Here is a 15,849-nt window from a genome sequence, read left to right as displayed (position 1 = left end):
GTTCATGCAGAAAAGGGTATCTGCCCCCTTCTTTCTGAGAAGGCCATAGAGCCCAGTATCTGACTGTCTGGGAAGTAAGTGTCAAGCCATTATTTTCTTTTGGAGCTTGGTGGAGGAGCTGGGTCGTTTTTTTTTTTCTGCCTGGAAGATGGCAGTGGTGAACACTGGTTTTTTTTTACTTTTAATGTCTATATTTTTTCTCACTAATGTCATGTCATACCCCAGCCTTTTCACAGTGGTGAAATTATGATTTTGTTTAACTAGAGAGCCATTTGAAGTCTCCTGTTTTCTGAACTCCTTTGAAGTTTCATCTTTTTTGAACTCCTTTATTCTCGCCTATCAGTGTGTTGGAATGGGATTGCCGTAGATCAATCCTAGTGCCTCATAATGCATGTCAAGAAATTTGAGTAATGGCAAGATAGGTGCAGCTGGTAGGGTGCTTGCCTTGTATGCATTCAACTTGGGTTCACCCCATATGTGACCCTAAACCTGCCAGGAATGATCCACACCAAAGCCCTAAGCACAGCGTGGTGTGGCTGCAAAAACAAAAACAAAGAAAAGAAATTTAAGTAACATTGATTCCTCCTGTAGTAACTAGTTTAGTAAATGTAATGTCTGTCTAGGGTTGAAAACTGTTAGCTTTTGGAATTAACTGTTATAACCTGCAGAGATAATTTGACTCATAACATTAGTGCCTTTAACTAGGACATACCCAGACCAGTTGATTATCTCATAGCCTGCTTGCTTATTTCAGTATATTACTTGCTTGACCCCTGTTTCTGTCTTGAATGAAACTGTTCTTTAATAATTTACCATCTTGTAGGTTAGAATCATCATTATAGAATATTCTGATTACACTGCTTTTAGCATAGGAAGTTTTAAACAAGAAATTGTGTTCTTAGGACCAGAGCAATAGTAGAGTAGATAGGGTGTTTACCTTGCATGTGGCCAACCCAGATTCAATCCCCAGCATCCTATATGATTCCCTGCATATTATCTGGAGTGACTCATTAGCAAAGCCCCTGAGTACTACTGGATGTGGCTGCAAACACAAAATAAAAATTGTGTTCTTGGGGCTGGGCGGTGGCGCTAGAGATAAGGTGCCTGCCTTGCCTGCGCTAGCCTTGGACGGACCGCGGTTCCATCCCTTGGTGTCCCATATGGTCCCCCAAGCCAGGAGCAACTTCTGAGTGCATAGCCAGGAGTAACCCCTGAGCATCACCGGGTGTGGCCCAAAAACCAAAAAAAAAAAAAATTGTGTTCTTGCCATTCTTTTTTTTTTTTTGGCTTTTGGGCCACACCCGGCAGTGCTCAGGAGTTACTCCTGGCTGTCTGCTCAGAAATAGCTCCTGGCAGGCACGGGGGACCATATGGGACACCGGGATTTGAACCAACCACCTTTGGTCCGGGATCGGCTGCTTGCAAGGCAAACACCGCTGTGCTGTCTCTCCGGGCCCGTTCTTGCCATTCTTGGATTCATAAAATTTTAAACATGAAAGGATGTGGGAGACTGATAGAGATGGCTGTGACTAAAACTGGTTAAATAATGTAACTGATTGAGATTATGAGGCTAAACTCCAAGGTTATTTGAGCTTTTACTCTATTTTTACTGCTTTTTTTTTTTTTTTTTTTGGTTTCTGGGCCACACCTGGTGACACTCAGGGGTTCCTATATGCTCAGAAATTGCTCCTGGCTTGGGGGACCATATGGGACACCAGGGATTGAACCGAGGTCCGTCCTGGGTCAGTCGTGTGCAATAGATGCCCTACTGCTTGCGCCACCACTCCGGCCCCTTATTTTTACCGCTTTATACCTCCACTTTGAGTTTTCACAAAAGTAGAATGGGGGTATATAAATATAAAGAAATATGTGTGCTTATTAAGATTTCACAAGGCACTCTTGTGAGTTGGCTATATTATATGTAAATAGGTTCCAAGTTCTTACAGGTAAAATAATGTAGAAGAGATGAAATTTGGTATCAAGAACTTTAATGGCACAGCTCTGCCTTTGACTTAAGATCTAGTTTAAGTCACATTCATATACATGCTCAGAACAGAATCTTATTGTCCTAGTTGGCAAGTCGTCTCTATTAGATAATTTTTGCTATTGTTTTTATTGTAACCAGTTTCCACATTAAATTGTACCTAAAACTCACCTAGGTTACAGTATATCTAGAATTTACCAGCTATCACATTAGACCTTTGTACCTTTAAAAAAAATTAAGAGATGATGGTAGTACATTTGGACAGTGGATTAGTAACAATGCTGAAAAACTATCAAGCCATCAGAAGACATGGAAGAACCTTAAATGTACACTACTACGTGAAAGATGCCAATCTAGTTTAAAAAACAAAACATGGGCCCGGAGAGATAGCACAGCGGCATTTGCCTTGCAAGCAGCCGATCCAGGACCAAAGGTGGTTGGTTCGAATCCCGGTGTCCCATATGGTCCCCCGTGCCTGCCAGGAGCTATTTCTGAGCAGACAGCCAGGAGTAACCCCTGAGCACCGCCGGGTGTGGCCCAAAAACCAAAAAAAAAAAAAAAAAACATACTGCTTGATTCCAGCATATAACACTCTAGAAACTATAGAGATAGTAAAATTGTCAATTGTTGCTTGCATTTTCAGAGGCAAGAGTTATGGAGAAGCTGATAATTGGAATTTCGGGTAGTAAAGCGATTAAGTATATACAGTAAATTTGTGATGGATAAATGTAATTATTCATCTGTTGAAAATAATAGAATGCACAGGGAGGAGTGGAACCTATGTAAACTGTGGACTGTGAATGGTTAGGATGTGTCACTGTAGGTTCAAGCATTGTTATTGTTGTTTTTCCCCCCACAAACATACTGTTTTGTTCCAGGCATTGATAGCAAGAAGGCTATGTGGATAATGGTCGCGGGGTCAGTTTTACTGTGAACTTAAAATTGTTCTCAAAAAAACTTAAGTTTATGAAAAGGATAAAAATAATGGATCGATCTTATATTCACACAATGCTCTTTTCTCTTCTGAACCTATGCCTCAGTAATTTGGCTGGATGTGGAAACTGGAGGACAGTAGGGTAAAAAGAGGAACTTCAGTACTAAGAAATAATTTGAAAGAAGATAAAAACAGGGGCCGGAGAGATAGCATGGAGGTAAGGCGCTTGCCTTTCATGCAGAAGGACTGTGGTTCGAATCCCGGCATCCCATATGGTCCCCTGTGCCTGCCAGGGGCGAGCATAGAGCCAGAAGTAACCTCTGAGCGCTGTTGGGTGTGGCCCAAAAACAAAAACAAACAAAAAAAGAAGTTTATAAAAACAATGAATCACTTTTACTGCAGCCATTCTTTCTTTTGTAAAACTTGGAGTGTATAAAACTGCATGTTCATGTAGAGGTTTGTAGATTTGTTTTGATGATACTCATAGTCTGAACGGTATTTTTCTTCATATTAAGACTTAATAAAATATGTAAATGACTTATTAAGTAAGCAATTTAAGCTTCTATATTGTAGAATCTCTGATTAACAAAATTTCTAGTGCTGATAATTTTGGCTTTGTTTTGTTTTGGAGCTACACCTGAGCTTACTCTTGGCTCAGTACTCACTTCTGGTGGCCTCTGGGGACCATTAAGGGGTGCGTGGGATTGGACCTGGGTTAGTCAAATGGAAGGGAATCCACCTTACCCACTGCAACTAATTACTCCAGCCCCAGGTTCTGACAGTTTAAAACAAAAATCAAACCTACTTTGAAATTCTGAAAGATGAGTTCAGATTTCCTCTGTCTCTGAGGCAGAAAATGCAAACCAAATAGAATAGCATAAAACATCCTTTGTCATGTGCTATGGAAGGGCCAATCTGTTAACTGTTCTACATCTTGGGAGCCCATGTAGATGATGGAAATTGCTTCCTTTGTTGTTCTATATGGAGGTCTCGTCAAAAAGTAAATTTTTAATACAGTTTACTTTCTCTTTAAGCGATTATATAAAACAAGTCCTTAGTGCTAAACTCAACTCCTGAACAAATTAGTGATTACCTACTAAAATTAACAAATATTTGGGCCGGAGAGATAGCATGGAGCTAAGGCGTTTTCCTTTCATATAGGTCATCGGTTAGAATCCCGGCATCCCATATGGTCTCCTGAGCCTGCCAGGAGCGATTTCTGAGCATGAAGCCAGGAGTAACCCCTGAGCACTGCCGGGTGTGACCAAAAAAACAAACAGAAAAAAAAAAGGGAAATATTCATTCATAGCTACATTTTTAGTCTCAATGATTTTTATGGGAGCTGCTAACAGTTGTCTTTAAACATCAAGAGTGTGATATTCAGGACAAAGTATTTTGTTAAAATATCCCCCAATTAAAGTGATATATAAAGCTTATTTTAATTTATATGTAAGAAAAGCATTACATTTGGAAATAAATAGAATGTTTCCTACCTGATTATCCTGCCTGATGCAGTATGTTGCAATATTATTGTTTGGCTTTTTCTCTCTTTTAGGGGGAAAAAAAAACCACACAGAACTGATCATTATTCAAAGGTATCCTTGCCTTTGGAAATTAATCCCTATTTTAGTATGTATATTCTGCATAGAATTTAATTGAATAAGCAAGTGATTACATTTACCTCTTCTACCATCTGATTCCATCTTAATGTGTCTCTGAAAGGAGAACTTCCTGCTTTATCTCAAATTGTACCCTGGGTTTAAAGTGGGCAAAACAATCTGTTTCATCTAAGTAATGTTCCATAAAATGATAGAGGTTTTTGATTTTGCGTTCCTGTCCCCTCCCCCATTTTAGGAGCATTACTTGCACCTAAATTGAATTTTCATATCTAACTTGTCAAGGACAGCTACTCTGCAGCCATCCCAGTCATTCTTTTGTGAGGAAAACTACAGCAGCAAAAGAATGAGAGGATTTCTATAGTGTCTGGGGCAACTCTGCCATTAACCAAGCAGTGCTGCCATTTAAGTTGTGGGGTACAGGCATGGCAACGATGAGTGACGAGCCATGGCGTGTGCAGGTCTGTAATAGATAGCTACAGAACGGCACACATTTTGCTGAACCGGAGCTTAATTTACAAATTAATAGCCTCCTGTGTCATATTTCATTGTGGTACAAACACAATGATTCAAGCACTTTTGTATATTAGCAAGCAGCTAAAGAGTGAAGGTTCTAAATGGCTCTTGTGGCTGTTTTGTTTCCCTGCTGTCCTCATTAGTACAGGTAGGGTCTCTGCAGGGTCAGGTTACATTTAAGCCAGACGTCTGTTTTATCCATTTCGAATATGACCCTAAACCCTTAAAACAGTCTAAGAAATCTGGGTTGTATCTAGATTCCTATACAAGAAAAATACTCTTCATTTTCTTAGGTTGCTGAGATTTAAGAAAACAAGAACTAGTGTTTTCTCTCTCTTAATCCTTTACTGTTTTGGCATACTCAGTTTGTTTTTGTTTTTGTTTTGTTTTGTTTTTTTAAAAAAACAACATCATTTGACCTGACACAAAAATGCTTGACTAGGTGTTAAAAAAATCAAGTGATTAAACTATATTATTTCAGTTATTTCAATTTCAGTTCTTTCTAATTGACATTGGAAATAAAAGTCACATTTAATTAGCTGTTACTCAGAGTTAAAAATTCATAGTAGAGAAATTATATATTCATTGCTTATCATCCGTTATTTTTGCATTGCCCTTGACAATTGCCTAATCACTCTCTACCATTAATTCATTAGGTCCTCAAATTTTTTTTAGCAAACAGTACAGTACAAGTTAGTATTTTATAGTATTTTATAGAAGCAGACCAACTGAGCTTTGAATTTTACTTTCTTGATTTTATATTATAGAGAAATTATTATAGCTACCATTCCTCATATGAATGATTCTTTTTCATTTTATTTTGCCCTAGCATCTGCTATGTACATATTGGACAACTATAGCTCTCCAGGGGCCACATTTCTCTTGAGAAAAATAATATTCTTGCTTGTCTGAAGCAAATTAAAGACAGCCCTTACATTTAAGTAGGGTCCCCTAGATTTCGGCAAAATGTTATCAAGTCTTTTTTTGGGGGGGGCCACACCCGTTTGATGCTCAGGGGTTACTCCTGGCTTGGGGGGACCATATGGGATGCTGGGGAATCGAACTGCGGTCACGATCTTTCCTTGGCTAGCTCTTGCAAGGCAGACGCCTTGCCTCTATCGCCACCTTGCCGGCCCATTACCAAGTCTTTTGTAGTCCTATATAAGGAGTTGGAGGAAAGTGGGGTTGAGTTTATTGACTGAGGTAAATAAGAAAAATGTAAACTGCATTTCAATCAGACAATCAAATAAAGTGCCTAATTCCCTATGGAGATGGAATATAAATCCCATTGATATAAATGAAAGGTGGTCTGATCTCCTGTGGAGATGGGATAGAAGTCCCATTGATGAAAACCATGTATGTATGTGTGCTTGTGTTGTGTGTGTGTGTGTTTTGAAGGAAGATATACCCTAAAGAATATTTTTTAATTAAAAAAGTAAGCCCGAATCTATAACCAGTACCATGACATATGCCTTCTCTACAATCTGTTAAGCTTCCACGTAGAGAATGTGAACTTTATAAAAAGAAAGAAAAAAAGCTCTGATCATTCAAACTGCTGCTATACAATTTATAGTGTATTGTGTAAATTCTTTGATAACTTGAATTATAAAATAATTATCTATATTCTCAACTCTCCAAGACCAAACAGATCCTCTTTAGTAAGCAACATACAAAGATTACTGTATAAGGTGAGATTCTAGATCTGATTCTGTCAAGTGTTATTTTTCAGATACCCCTCTCTCTCCATCTATGTATATTTCTTTTAAGAAGGAATCTCTCTCTTTCTCTCTCTCTCTCTCCTCTCCTCTCCTCTTCTCTTCTCTTCCTCTCTCTCTCTCTCTCTCTCTCTCTCTCTCTCTCTCTCTCTCTCTCTCTCTCTCTCTCTCTCTCTCTCTCCCTCCCTCCCCCCCCCTTATATAGGGGGCCAGAGCAATGGTGCAGCGGTAGGGCATTTGCCTTGCACATGGCTGGCCTAGGACGGACTGCAATTTGATCCCCCAGCATCCCATATGGTCCCCAAACCAGGAGCCACTTCTGAGCGCAGAGCCGAGAGTAACCCCTGAGCGTCACCAGGTGTGGCAACAAAACAAAAACAAAAAAAAGAAAAAGAAAAATAGGATTAGAGGTTATTCATGCAGCTCCAAAACTGGGTGTTGAAAACTTTAGAGAAGATTTTCTAGCACCTTAAAAAAAAAAATGAAAGAAAAAAAATGAAGAAAACAATTATTTTTATCCCAGTGTCTATTTATTACTGCTTCTGCCAACATGCCCCCTCCTTCCTCCTCTGTCAGTCTCTGTTCTTTGTGTCTCCCAGAATATTCTCTCCAATAACTTTAGTACTTATTCTCTCATTAAATTTCACTTACTACATTAAGGAGATTTTTTTTTTAGTTCATTGCTTATTTTCCTTGTGTTGTTGTTCCTAAGATGGTGGAATCATCCCCTAATTTTCTTCCTTTCAGCAATATATGTCTTTTACTCTGCGCAGTAATTTTGTCACTGAAGTTGTGCAGTAGCGCACACATAACCCTGCTCTTTGGGGACAATTGTGTGACAGCATTCTAGAGGCTATCATCAGATCTCTTGCCTGCGTTTTCAGTGTTGATGAATATTAATGTTATTTATAAATGCAATGGTTGAATTCCATTCAGTGGAAAGCTTCTCCCCCCCCTCTTTTTTGAATAAATTCCGACTTCATCAACAAATGTAAATTCTCCACAGTAAGTGTTTCTACACATAAAAATATTAAATATCCCTGGTTTCATTCTGAGCAATGATTGAGCCTGAAGGCCTGAAAAAATTGTTTTGTTTTGGTTTGGTTTTTGGGTCACACCCAGCAGTGCTCAGTAGTTACTCCTGGCAGGTTCGGGGGACCATATGGGATGGCAGGATGCAAACCACCATCCTTCTGCATGCAAGGCAAACTCCCTACCTCCATGCTCTCTCTGGCCCCTTGTTTGGTTTTGTTTTTAAGCCACATCCAGCAGTTCTTATAAACTACTCCTAATTCTGGGGATGAGGTCCTTCCTGACACCATGGGGTGCCAGGCATTGAACCCAGCCCTCCTGCATGCAAAGCATACACTAGACCCATTGAACTGTCTTTCTGATCCTGGAAAGATTTTTGGCTGCATTTCATATGTGAAAATGGGTAGTATTTGTTTTTGTTTGTTTGTTTGTTTTGGGGCCACACCTGGCAGTGCTCAGGGGTTACTCCTGGCTATCTACTCAGAAATAGCTCCTGGCAGGCACAGGGGACCATATAGGATGCCAGTATTCGAACCAACCACCTTAGGTCCTGGGTTGGCTGCTTGCAAGGCAAACGCCACTATGCTATCTCTCCGGCCCCATTAACTCTAGAATTTTGAAGTTACAAGTGTCTCTGCCAGCATCATATGTGAAGGGTAGAGGTTATATTTTAAAATTTAAGGGTTGGATGGGGCCAGAGCAAAAGCACTATAGATAGGGTGTTTTTCTGGGTTTTTTTTTTGGTTTTTTTTTGGTTTTTGGGTCACACCCGGCGTTGCTCAGGGGTTACTCCTGGCTGTCTGCTCAGAAATAGCTCCCGGCAGGCAGGCACGGGGGACCATATGGGACACCGGAATTCGAACCAACCACCTTTGGTCCTGGATCGGCTGCTTGCAAGGCAAACGCCACTGTGCTATCTCTCCGGGCCCATAGATAGGGTGTTTGCCTCACACATGGCCAACCTGCATTCGATCCCTGGCATCCCAGATGGTCTCCCTAGCCTGCCAGGAGAAGTAATATCTGAACACAGAGCCAGGAATGAGCACTGCCAGGTGTGCCTCCAAAACATGAATGAATGAATAAATAAAATTGAAGGATTGGGGCCGGAGAAATAGTACATACAGCATATAAGGCACTTGCCTTGATGCAGCCAACCTGGGTTCTATCTCAAACGTCATTTATGGCCTGCAAGCAACACCAAGAATGTTCCCTAAACACAGAACCAAAAGTAAGCCCTGTGCAGCACCACTGGTGTGGTCCCAAAAGAAAACAAAAGATCTAAGATTCATGGGGGGGGCGGTGAATTTGTAAGCAGTTAGTGTGTAAGAGACCTAAGTAAATACAGCCCTCTCATATTTGATATGGAACGCGTAATTCTGAATAGAATACAAGCAAGTTTAGAAGTGACAGGTGGAAAAAAAAAAAGAAGTGACAGGTGGAAAAACGTATCTAGCACCCACATCTGGTTGGGATGGCGAGGACTTTGTTATGCCTGGAATTTCTTAAATTTCTTAAAAAGAAATCTTCTCTACAATTTATGTAAAAGTATGTGATGGTAATCAAGTCGAGGATTAATTAGGGATTTTTTTGTCCCTCTCCTCATCTCCCTTTGGTATTGATCAAGGCATGAGACTTGGAATGGTGAACAGGAAAAAGAACTCAGTCGATGTTCTCTTGAGTTGTACCGTACACACCTGCTTTTTCTGTCTCACTGTCATGTGGGAACACACTGATAGTATTGGTGAGTGTCACAATATTGAACATTGGGGCTCCTGTCTCAGGAACTGTGACTTACAGTGTCACCGACCCTGTGAACTCTTCTGCCTGAACAAGCTCTGACGAAAGGCAGTGATGCGAGTATCAGAGGAATCTGAGGCTCAGAATTACATGCTGGGTTTGTGGAGCAGCTCTTGACAGGTGGATTGAAGAGGGCGGGCCCAGCCATTCTGGACGCCTGGCACATTAGCCTATTATTTATACAAGATATATTGAGGAAAGAAGAACAGACATTATTAACTTTTTTCTTCTACCTTCATTCTTCACAACTTTTACATTTTCATTTCCTTTGTTGTTTTCCACCTCTTCTAGCTCTCATTAACTGCGAATGATAAAAGGCCAGTTTGTGAGACTTTGCCTTTTCTCAAAGCTTTAGGATATTGTTCTGGGATAATTAGCCATATTTAAAAGTTCTGTTGATAGCAGGAAATATTGGAAAACAGAAAATTATTTATTCCAGTATAACTTTCTGTTGTGATGGTCAGAAATTGTGTTTTGGGGTCCCAAATTATTACATACAAATCGAGGCTTCATAACTGTGCTTGATCCCTCAGCTAAGATTTATTAAATATTCTAGCCGATTCTCTTTGCCATCTCCCAGAACTGCTACTGACCCAGATCAGGAAGCTCTAGTCTAGGACTTAATGTGAGGACCACATTTGCCAGAAACTACAAGACCAAACTAGACAAGGCTGGATTGAGGGACTCAGACCCACTACTGCATGATTTTCAGAACTGTGGAAATTTTATTGACAGAAGGCATCAATCAGTTCTTCTTCACCAGAAACTTAAAAAAAAAAGAATCAGGATGGCCACAGGACATGCCCAGCTGTACACTTGATACTCCTCTAATTTTCTGGTTAATACAGCAAGGAGAGCAAGGCCCAGTGCAAGTCTGAGCTTTTGAGCTACCCTCCCTTACATATATAGACCAGAGACCCCTTTCAAGGAAAACTTGCCCCAGTGATATATAGGATGTGAACCAAGTCCAATCTGCCCTGCTTTCTGCTTTTCCCTTTTATTTCCCTCCCCAGGACGAACTTGCCGTCTGCTAGTGCAAGTATTTTGATCTAGTCCCTTTACCACCCCACCCCACCCCACCCCCACAGGCTCCTCCGGCTTTGTTTCAGGCCCTGGGGGATGAACAGTTGTGAGTGCAACGTGACTCACTAACTCCCACTTTCCTGTTTCTGATTCTGATTGGTTGTCACCTTACTCTACCATATGGCTGCAGACTACTCTAGCCTGCATCCCTTTCTTTCCCCTAAGGCTCCCTTTCAGTTATACAGAACATTGGGAGTGGGCCCAGGCTTTGTCTCCTGCCTCTCTCTGGTCACCTTGGGGAGTAAGAAGGAAAGTACACCCTATTTCCTATTGCATAGGAGTGTATAGGAAATAGCTAACTAACTTCCTTTCTTCCTGTATAAGAAGAAACTCTTTCCTTCCCTCCTGCTCTCCCTCCTTCCTTCCCTTCCTCTCTCTCTTACTCTCTACCTCCCTCTCTTTCTCCCTCTTTCTGATGTAGTAATTACTTTATCTTTGTGCTATTTTTGTTAGAAGTTTTACAGCAGGTGTCACACTTGTATTATTTCCCTCCTGCTTCCCTTCTTTCCCTGACTTAAGCTGGTTGTTTTATTTTGATAAAAATTCCTTCAGTTCCATTTTTCTGACCACTGATGCTACTACAGTTTAGTTCTTCTATTAAGATGCTTGGGAGGGAAACTGAAAACAACTAATAATTCAAAATTATCCATAGCACAACTGCTATGATTTCCCCTACTAATATCAGTTCAATTACTTCTGCTTTTAAACTTGAGAAATAAGACTTGAAAGTTAATTTTTATGGGCACTTGATATTTTTATTAATTTGCATTTTTATTGTTCTGCAGATGGTTTATGCAGAAACTTTGTACTATAAAGCCTTTAAAAATATTGTAACTACTCAAAAGGACAGTGCTAGCAGATTATAAAAATAAAGCAGATTTTATTTTTAAGTAAAACCAGATTTATGTGGCTTTATTGTTTAAAAGGAATTAATAAAAATTTAAGGCATTTAAGGAAGTATTTAGAATTGATTTAAAGTTTCTAGGCTTTCATTTAAATAATTTTTTTCTTGTTTTGGAAATAGAAAGATGTATTGGAAAGTAGAAGGGAAAGGAAAGGAAATGCCCCAACCAGGAAGAACTTTCTATAGGACTAAGTTCAGTTTTAAGTATTTTTATAAAATATTTTAATATTTGGGAGCCAGAGTGATAGCACAGCAGGTAGGGCATTTGCCTTACGTGCAGCCAACCTGAGTTTGATCCCCAGCATCCCATATGGTTCTCTGAGCCTGTCAGGAGTGATTTCTGAGTGCAGAGCCAGGAGTAACCCCGGAGCACCACTAGGTATGGCTAGAAAAAAAAAACAAAATAAAACTTTTTTTTTTTTTTTTTTGGTTTTTGGGCCACACCCTGTGAGGCTCAGGGGTTACTCCTGGCTATACGCTCAGAAGTTGCTCCTGGCTTCTTGGGGGACCATATGGGACGCCGGGGGATCGAACCAACGTCCGTCCTAGGTTAGCGCAGGCAAGGCAGGCACCTTACCTCCAGCGCCACCGCCCGGCCCAAAATAAAACTTTTTTTAATATTCAAAATATGTTAACCCAGTAAACTGGATTCTTTAGTAAAAATATTCAATGAGATTGATCAGACTTATGAGTAGAAAGATCATCCTGATATCATAGATTAATTTAATCCTTTATTTGAAAAGATCACTCCTCCCTTCTCCTTCATGATCTGTCTGGAAATAGCCATCTCTTTTTATTAAAAATGGCAACCCTCAGCTCACGAGCTCTTGTGATTGAGTATGAGAAAGAATGCTGCCACACCTGGCTTCCAACCTTTAGAGCAGGGGAGAAGGAGCCCAAGGCTGGCCCCAAGTGGTCTGTTATCTTCTTTGAGCCATTAGCTCATTTTTCACCCCAACACCTTACACATATACAGAGAACAAGGACATTTACTTACCTAGGTGCAGGTTATATCTATGAGAAAATAAGTACTCCCCTTCCTGGAGCATACATTCTGCTGAAATTACTGTGATTACTGTGAAATGACTGTAAAGGTGATGTTAAGATACATCTTATTCTTAGATATGAGCAAGATCTAGGAAATTTAAGAAACTATGTATACAGGGCCCGGAGAGATAGCACAGCAGTAGGGTGTTTGCCTTGCACACAGCCAACCCAGGACAGACCTGAGTTCAGTCCCTGGCATCCCATATAGTTGCCCGAGCCAGCCAGGAGCAGGTTCCTGCAGATTTCTGAGTGCAGAGCTAGGAGTAACCCCTGATTACTGTCAGGTGTGACCCTCCCCCCCAAAAGAGGAAACTGTAGGCCTGGAGAGATAGCACAGCGGCGTTTGCCTTGCAAGCAGCCGATCCAGGACCAAAGGTGATTGGTTCGAATTCCGGTGTCCCATATGGTCCCCTGTGCCTGCCAGGAGCTATTTCTGAGCAGACAGCCAGAAGTAACCCCTGAGCATCGCCGGGTGTGGCCCAAAAACCAAAAAAAAAAAAAAAAAAGAGGAAACTGTAATTACATTTTTTTTAATTTTAACTAAGTCTTTATAACTAATTCCCATCCCTTGCCTAAACAATGTATCTTGGCCAGCAATGTAGTCCTCATCCTGAGTTACATGTTTCAGTAATTTAGATCATCTATTATTTATATTGCATATCGCTGAGATCAAGATTGCTTTGGTTAAAATGTCTGTTCAGGGCCTGCAACACAGATAAATACTTGATAAGTGTGTGATTAACAAAAGTTAATATGACTGGTGTCTATGTTATTAGCTGCAAAAGAAAAATGACCAGCAATGAAATGCTCCAGGCTCCAGTCACAGTTCCAAGTTCTTAGGCAACTTTTAAGACTTCTTTTTGTTTGTATTTTGGGGCCACATTGATGACACTCAGGGATTACTCCTGGCTATTCGCTCAGAAATTGCTCCTGGCTTAGGGGACCATATGGGATGCTGGGGGATCAAACTGAGGTCCGTTCTAGGCTGGAGCCGGCAAGACAGACGCTTTACCGCTCCGCGCCACCACTCTGTGCCACTGCTCTGTGCCACCGCTCTGGCCCCAACTTTTAAGACTTTTAAGAATCTTAACGGGATACTGGTAATCTGCTCCTTTAAAGGAATAGGAAGTAAAGGCAAGATAGGTAAAGTAACTTGACTAACATCATTTTACAGTAAAACTAAAACTTGAATTAAGGTGCTGTATCTCTCCAGAGTACTATCTTCAGAACCACAAGGTATTGCCCTACCAGCTGAGCTTTGAGTTTAAATGCAATACATTTGGCACTGTGTTGTAGGAAAGATATGAGAGGCATCATTGCATATTTTTGCACAATCGATGGAGCACTATTCTGATAAATTTCTTTCTGTCTTGACTTGATAGAAAAGAGTAGTTGAACAACTACGGAAGAACCTGATAGTAAAGCAAGAACAACCAGACAAGTTCCAAATACAGCCATTGCCACAATCTGAAAACAAACTACAAACAGCACAGCAGCAACCACTACAGCAACTACAGCAGCAACAGCAGTACCACCATCACCACACCCCATCCGCTGCACCCTCTCCCAACCTGACTGCTTCCCAGGTAACGTACAAATTGAATCCTGCAGGCATCCTGTCCTAGATCGATTTGCCCCAGGTCCAGAACAATCAGGTCCTGTCTGAAACTTGGTTGAAGTTATTTTGGTTATTTTTTAATACTACAACTGAGAACAGAGTTCTCAGAAATTCATTGCCAAAAGGGAAAATATTAAAGGTGGAAAAGTTGTATGATTTCCAGTTGTCCAAATATAGGGGTTAAGGTAATAAGCAGACTCTGTTCTAAAAATTCCTGGACTAAAAATTCCCCTGAAATTTTTCTTCTGTAGTTCTTACCAATGAAGGGTGAAGATAGTACATGCCCTTGGGACCAGATTGAAAGAGTGTTTTCTCATTATTCATAGAAACAGTATTCTGTTCTAATTCATATCCATGAATAAATGAATTTTGTTTTGTTTATTTTGAGGGCCAGGCATGCTCAGGACTTATTCCCATTTCTCTGCTCAGGGATCACTTCTCATGGGCTCAGGGGGACCATATGTGGTATTTGGAATTGAATTCAGGTCAGCCATGTACAAGGCAAATGCTCCACCTCTATACCTATATAAATCTTTGTAGTAATGAAAACTATAGATCAATAAGAGAACTAAAGTGTGGTAATTTAATGACATTCTAAATTGCTATAGCTGTGTTAATGTTTTTATTGAGATGGGTCTTTAAATCATCATATAGTGTAAGCCTAATGAGACAATCAAAATAAACAAAAAGGATATATTTAGTAATGTACCATTATAAAATCTTATTCTTCCTTAGTCTCCATGTATTTTTTTTGTTTGTTTGTTTTTGGGTCACACCCGGCAGTGCTCAGGGGTTACTCCTACCTCTACGCTCAGAAATCGCCCTTGGCAGACTCGGAGGACCATATGGGATACCAGGATTTGAACCACTGTCCTTTTGCATGCAAGGCAAATGCCTTACCCCCATGCTATCTCTCTAGCCCATCTCCATGTATTTTTATGTAATTAAGCATAACTTTTTTTTTTTTTTTGGCTTTTAAAATTCCTGAACCCAGAGCCTCATATATGCTAAGTCCATGCTTTACCACAGAGTTACATCCCCAGCCTTGACTTACTTTAATTATAGAACAATTGGGACTTGAAAAATAGTATAGTGGGTAGGGCATTTGCTTTGTACATGACCAACCTCCATCTGATCATCAGTATTACGTGTGGTCCCCAAGCCTGGCCAGGATAGGTCTTGAGCATAACTAGGTGTGGTCCAAAACCAAAAATAGCAGTGTATGTGTTTTGGGGGGGAGACAATCACAAAATTGTTAAGTATTAAAAATTATATTGTCTGCTTAAAACTAAAAAAAATGAGTATGTCAGTTTTACTTAATAAAACAAAACAACAACAACAGTGAAACACATAGGGAATGTTTCCAGTACCAAACTTCCAAAGTATTAAAAATTGTTAAGCCAGTTTTGTGGCTCTCTTTTGGCTCAATGAGTATGATTTTATGAAACTAAATTCAATCATCTAATCAAAATACCAATGTTTTAATATCTTCTTTTTTCAGCTACTGTAAATAGACTGTTTTTTGTTTGTTTGTTTATTTCTTTGGGGGAGAATGGGGCACACCTGGCCATGCTGTGGGACTGTTTCCACCTCCAGTCCCAGC

General features: G+C 40.3%; 2 protein-coding genes across 2 annotated transcripts in view; both read left to right on the top strand.

Annotated features, from left to right (window-relative positions):
* The window catches only part of PEX16 (peroxisomal biogenesis factor 16), a 561,216-nt gene that overhangs the window by 474,537 nt on the left and 70,830 nt on the right, over positions 1-15,849 (top strand). The gene's annotated exons all lie outside the window — the stretch shown is intronic.
* Positions 1-15,849, top strand: part of PHF21A (PHD finger protein 21A) — a 252,309-nt gene that overhangs the window by 184,788 nt on the left and 51,672 nt on the right. The window contains exon 8 of the mRNA XM_049779629.1: positions 14,011-14,214. Coding sequence (XP_049635586.1) covers positions 14,011-14,214 — 204 coding nt within the window. The remainder of the gene's footprint in view (positions 1-14,010; positions 14,215-15,849) is intronic.

This window comes from Suncus etruscus, chromosome 9 (assembly GCF_024139225.1).
Source record: "Suncus etruscus isolate mSunEtr1 chromosome 9, mSunEtr1.pri.cur, whole genome shotgun sequence".
Classification (NCBI taxonomy): domain Eukaryota; kingdom Metazoa; phylum Chordata; class Mammalia; order Eulipotyphla; family Soricidae; genus Suncus; species Suncus etruscus.
The sequence above is the reverse complement of the archived record's forward strand: the minus strand, read 5'-3'. Positions and strand labels throughout refer to the sequence as shown.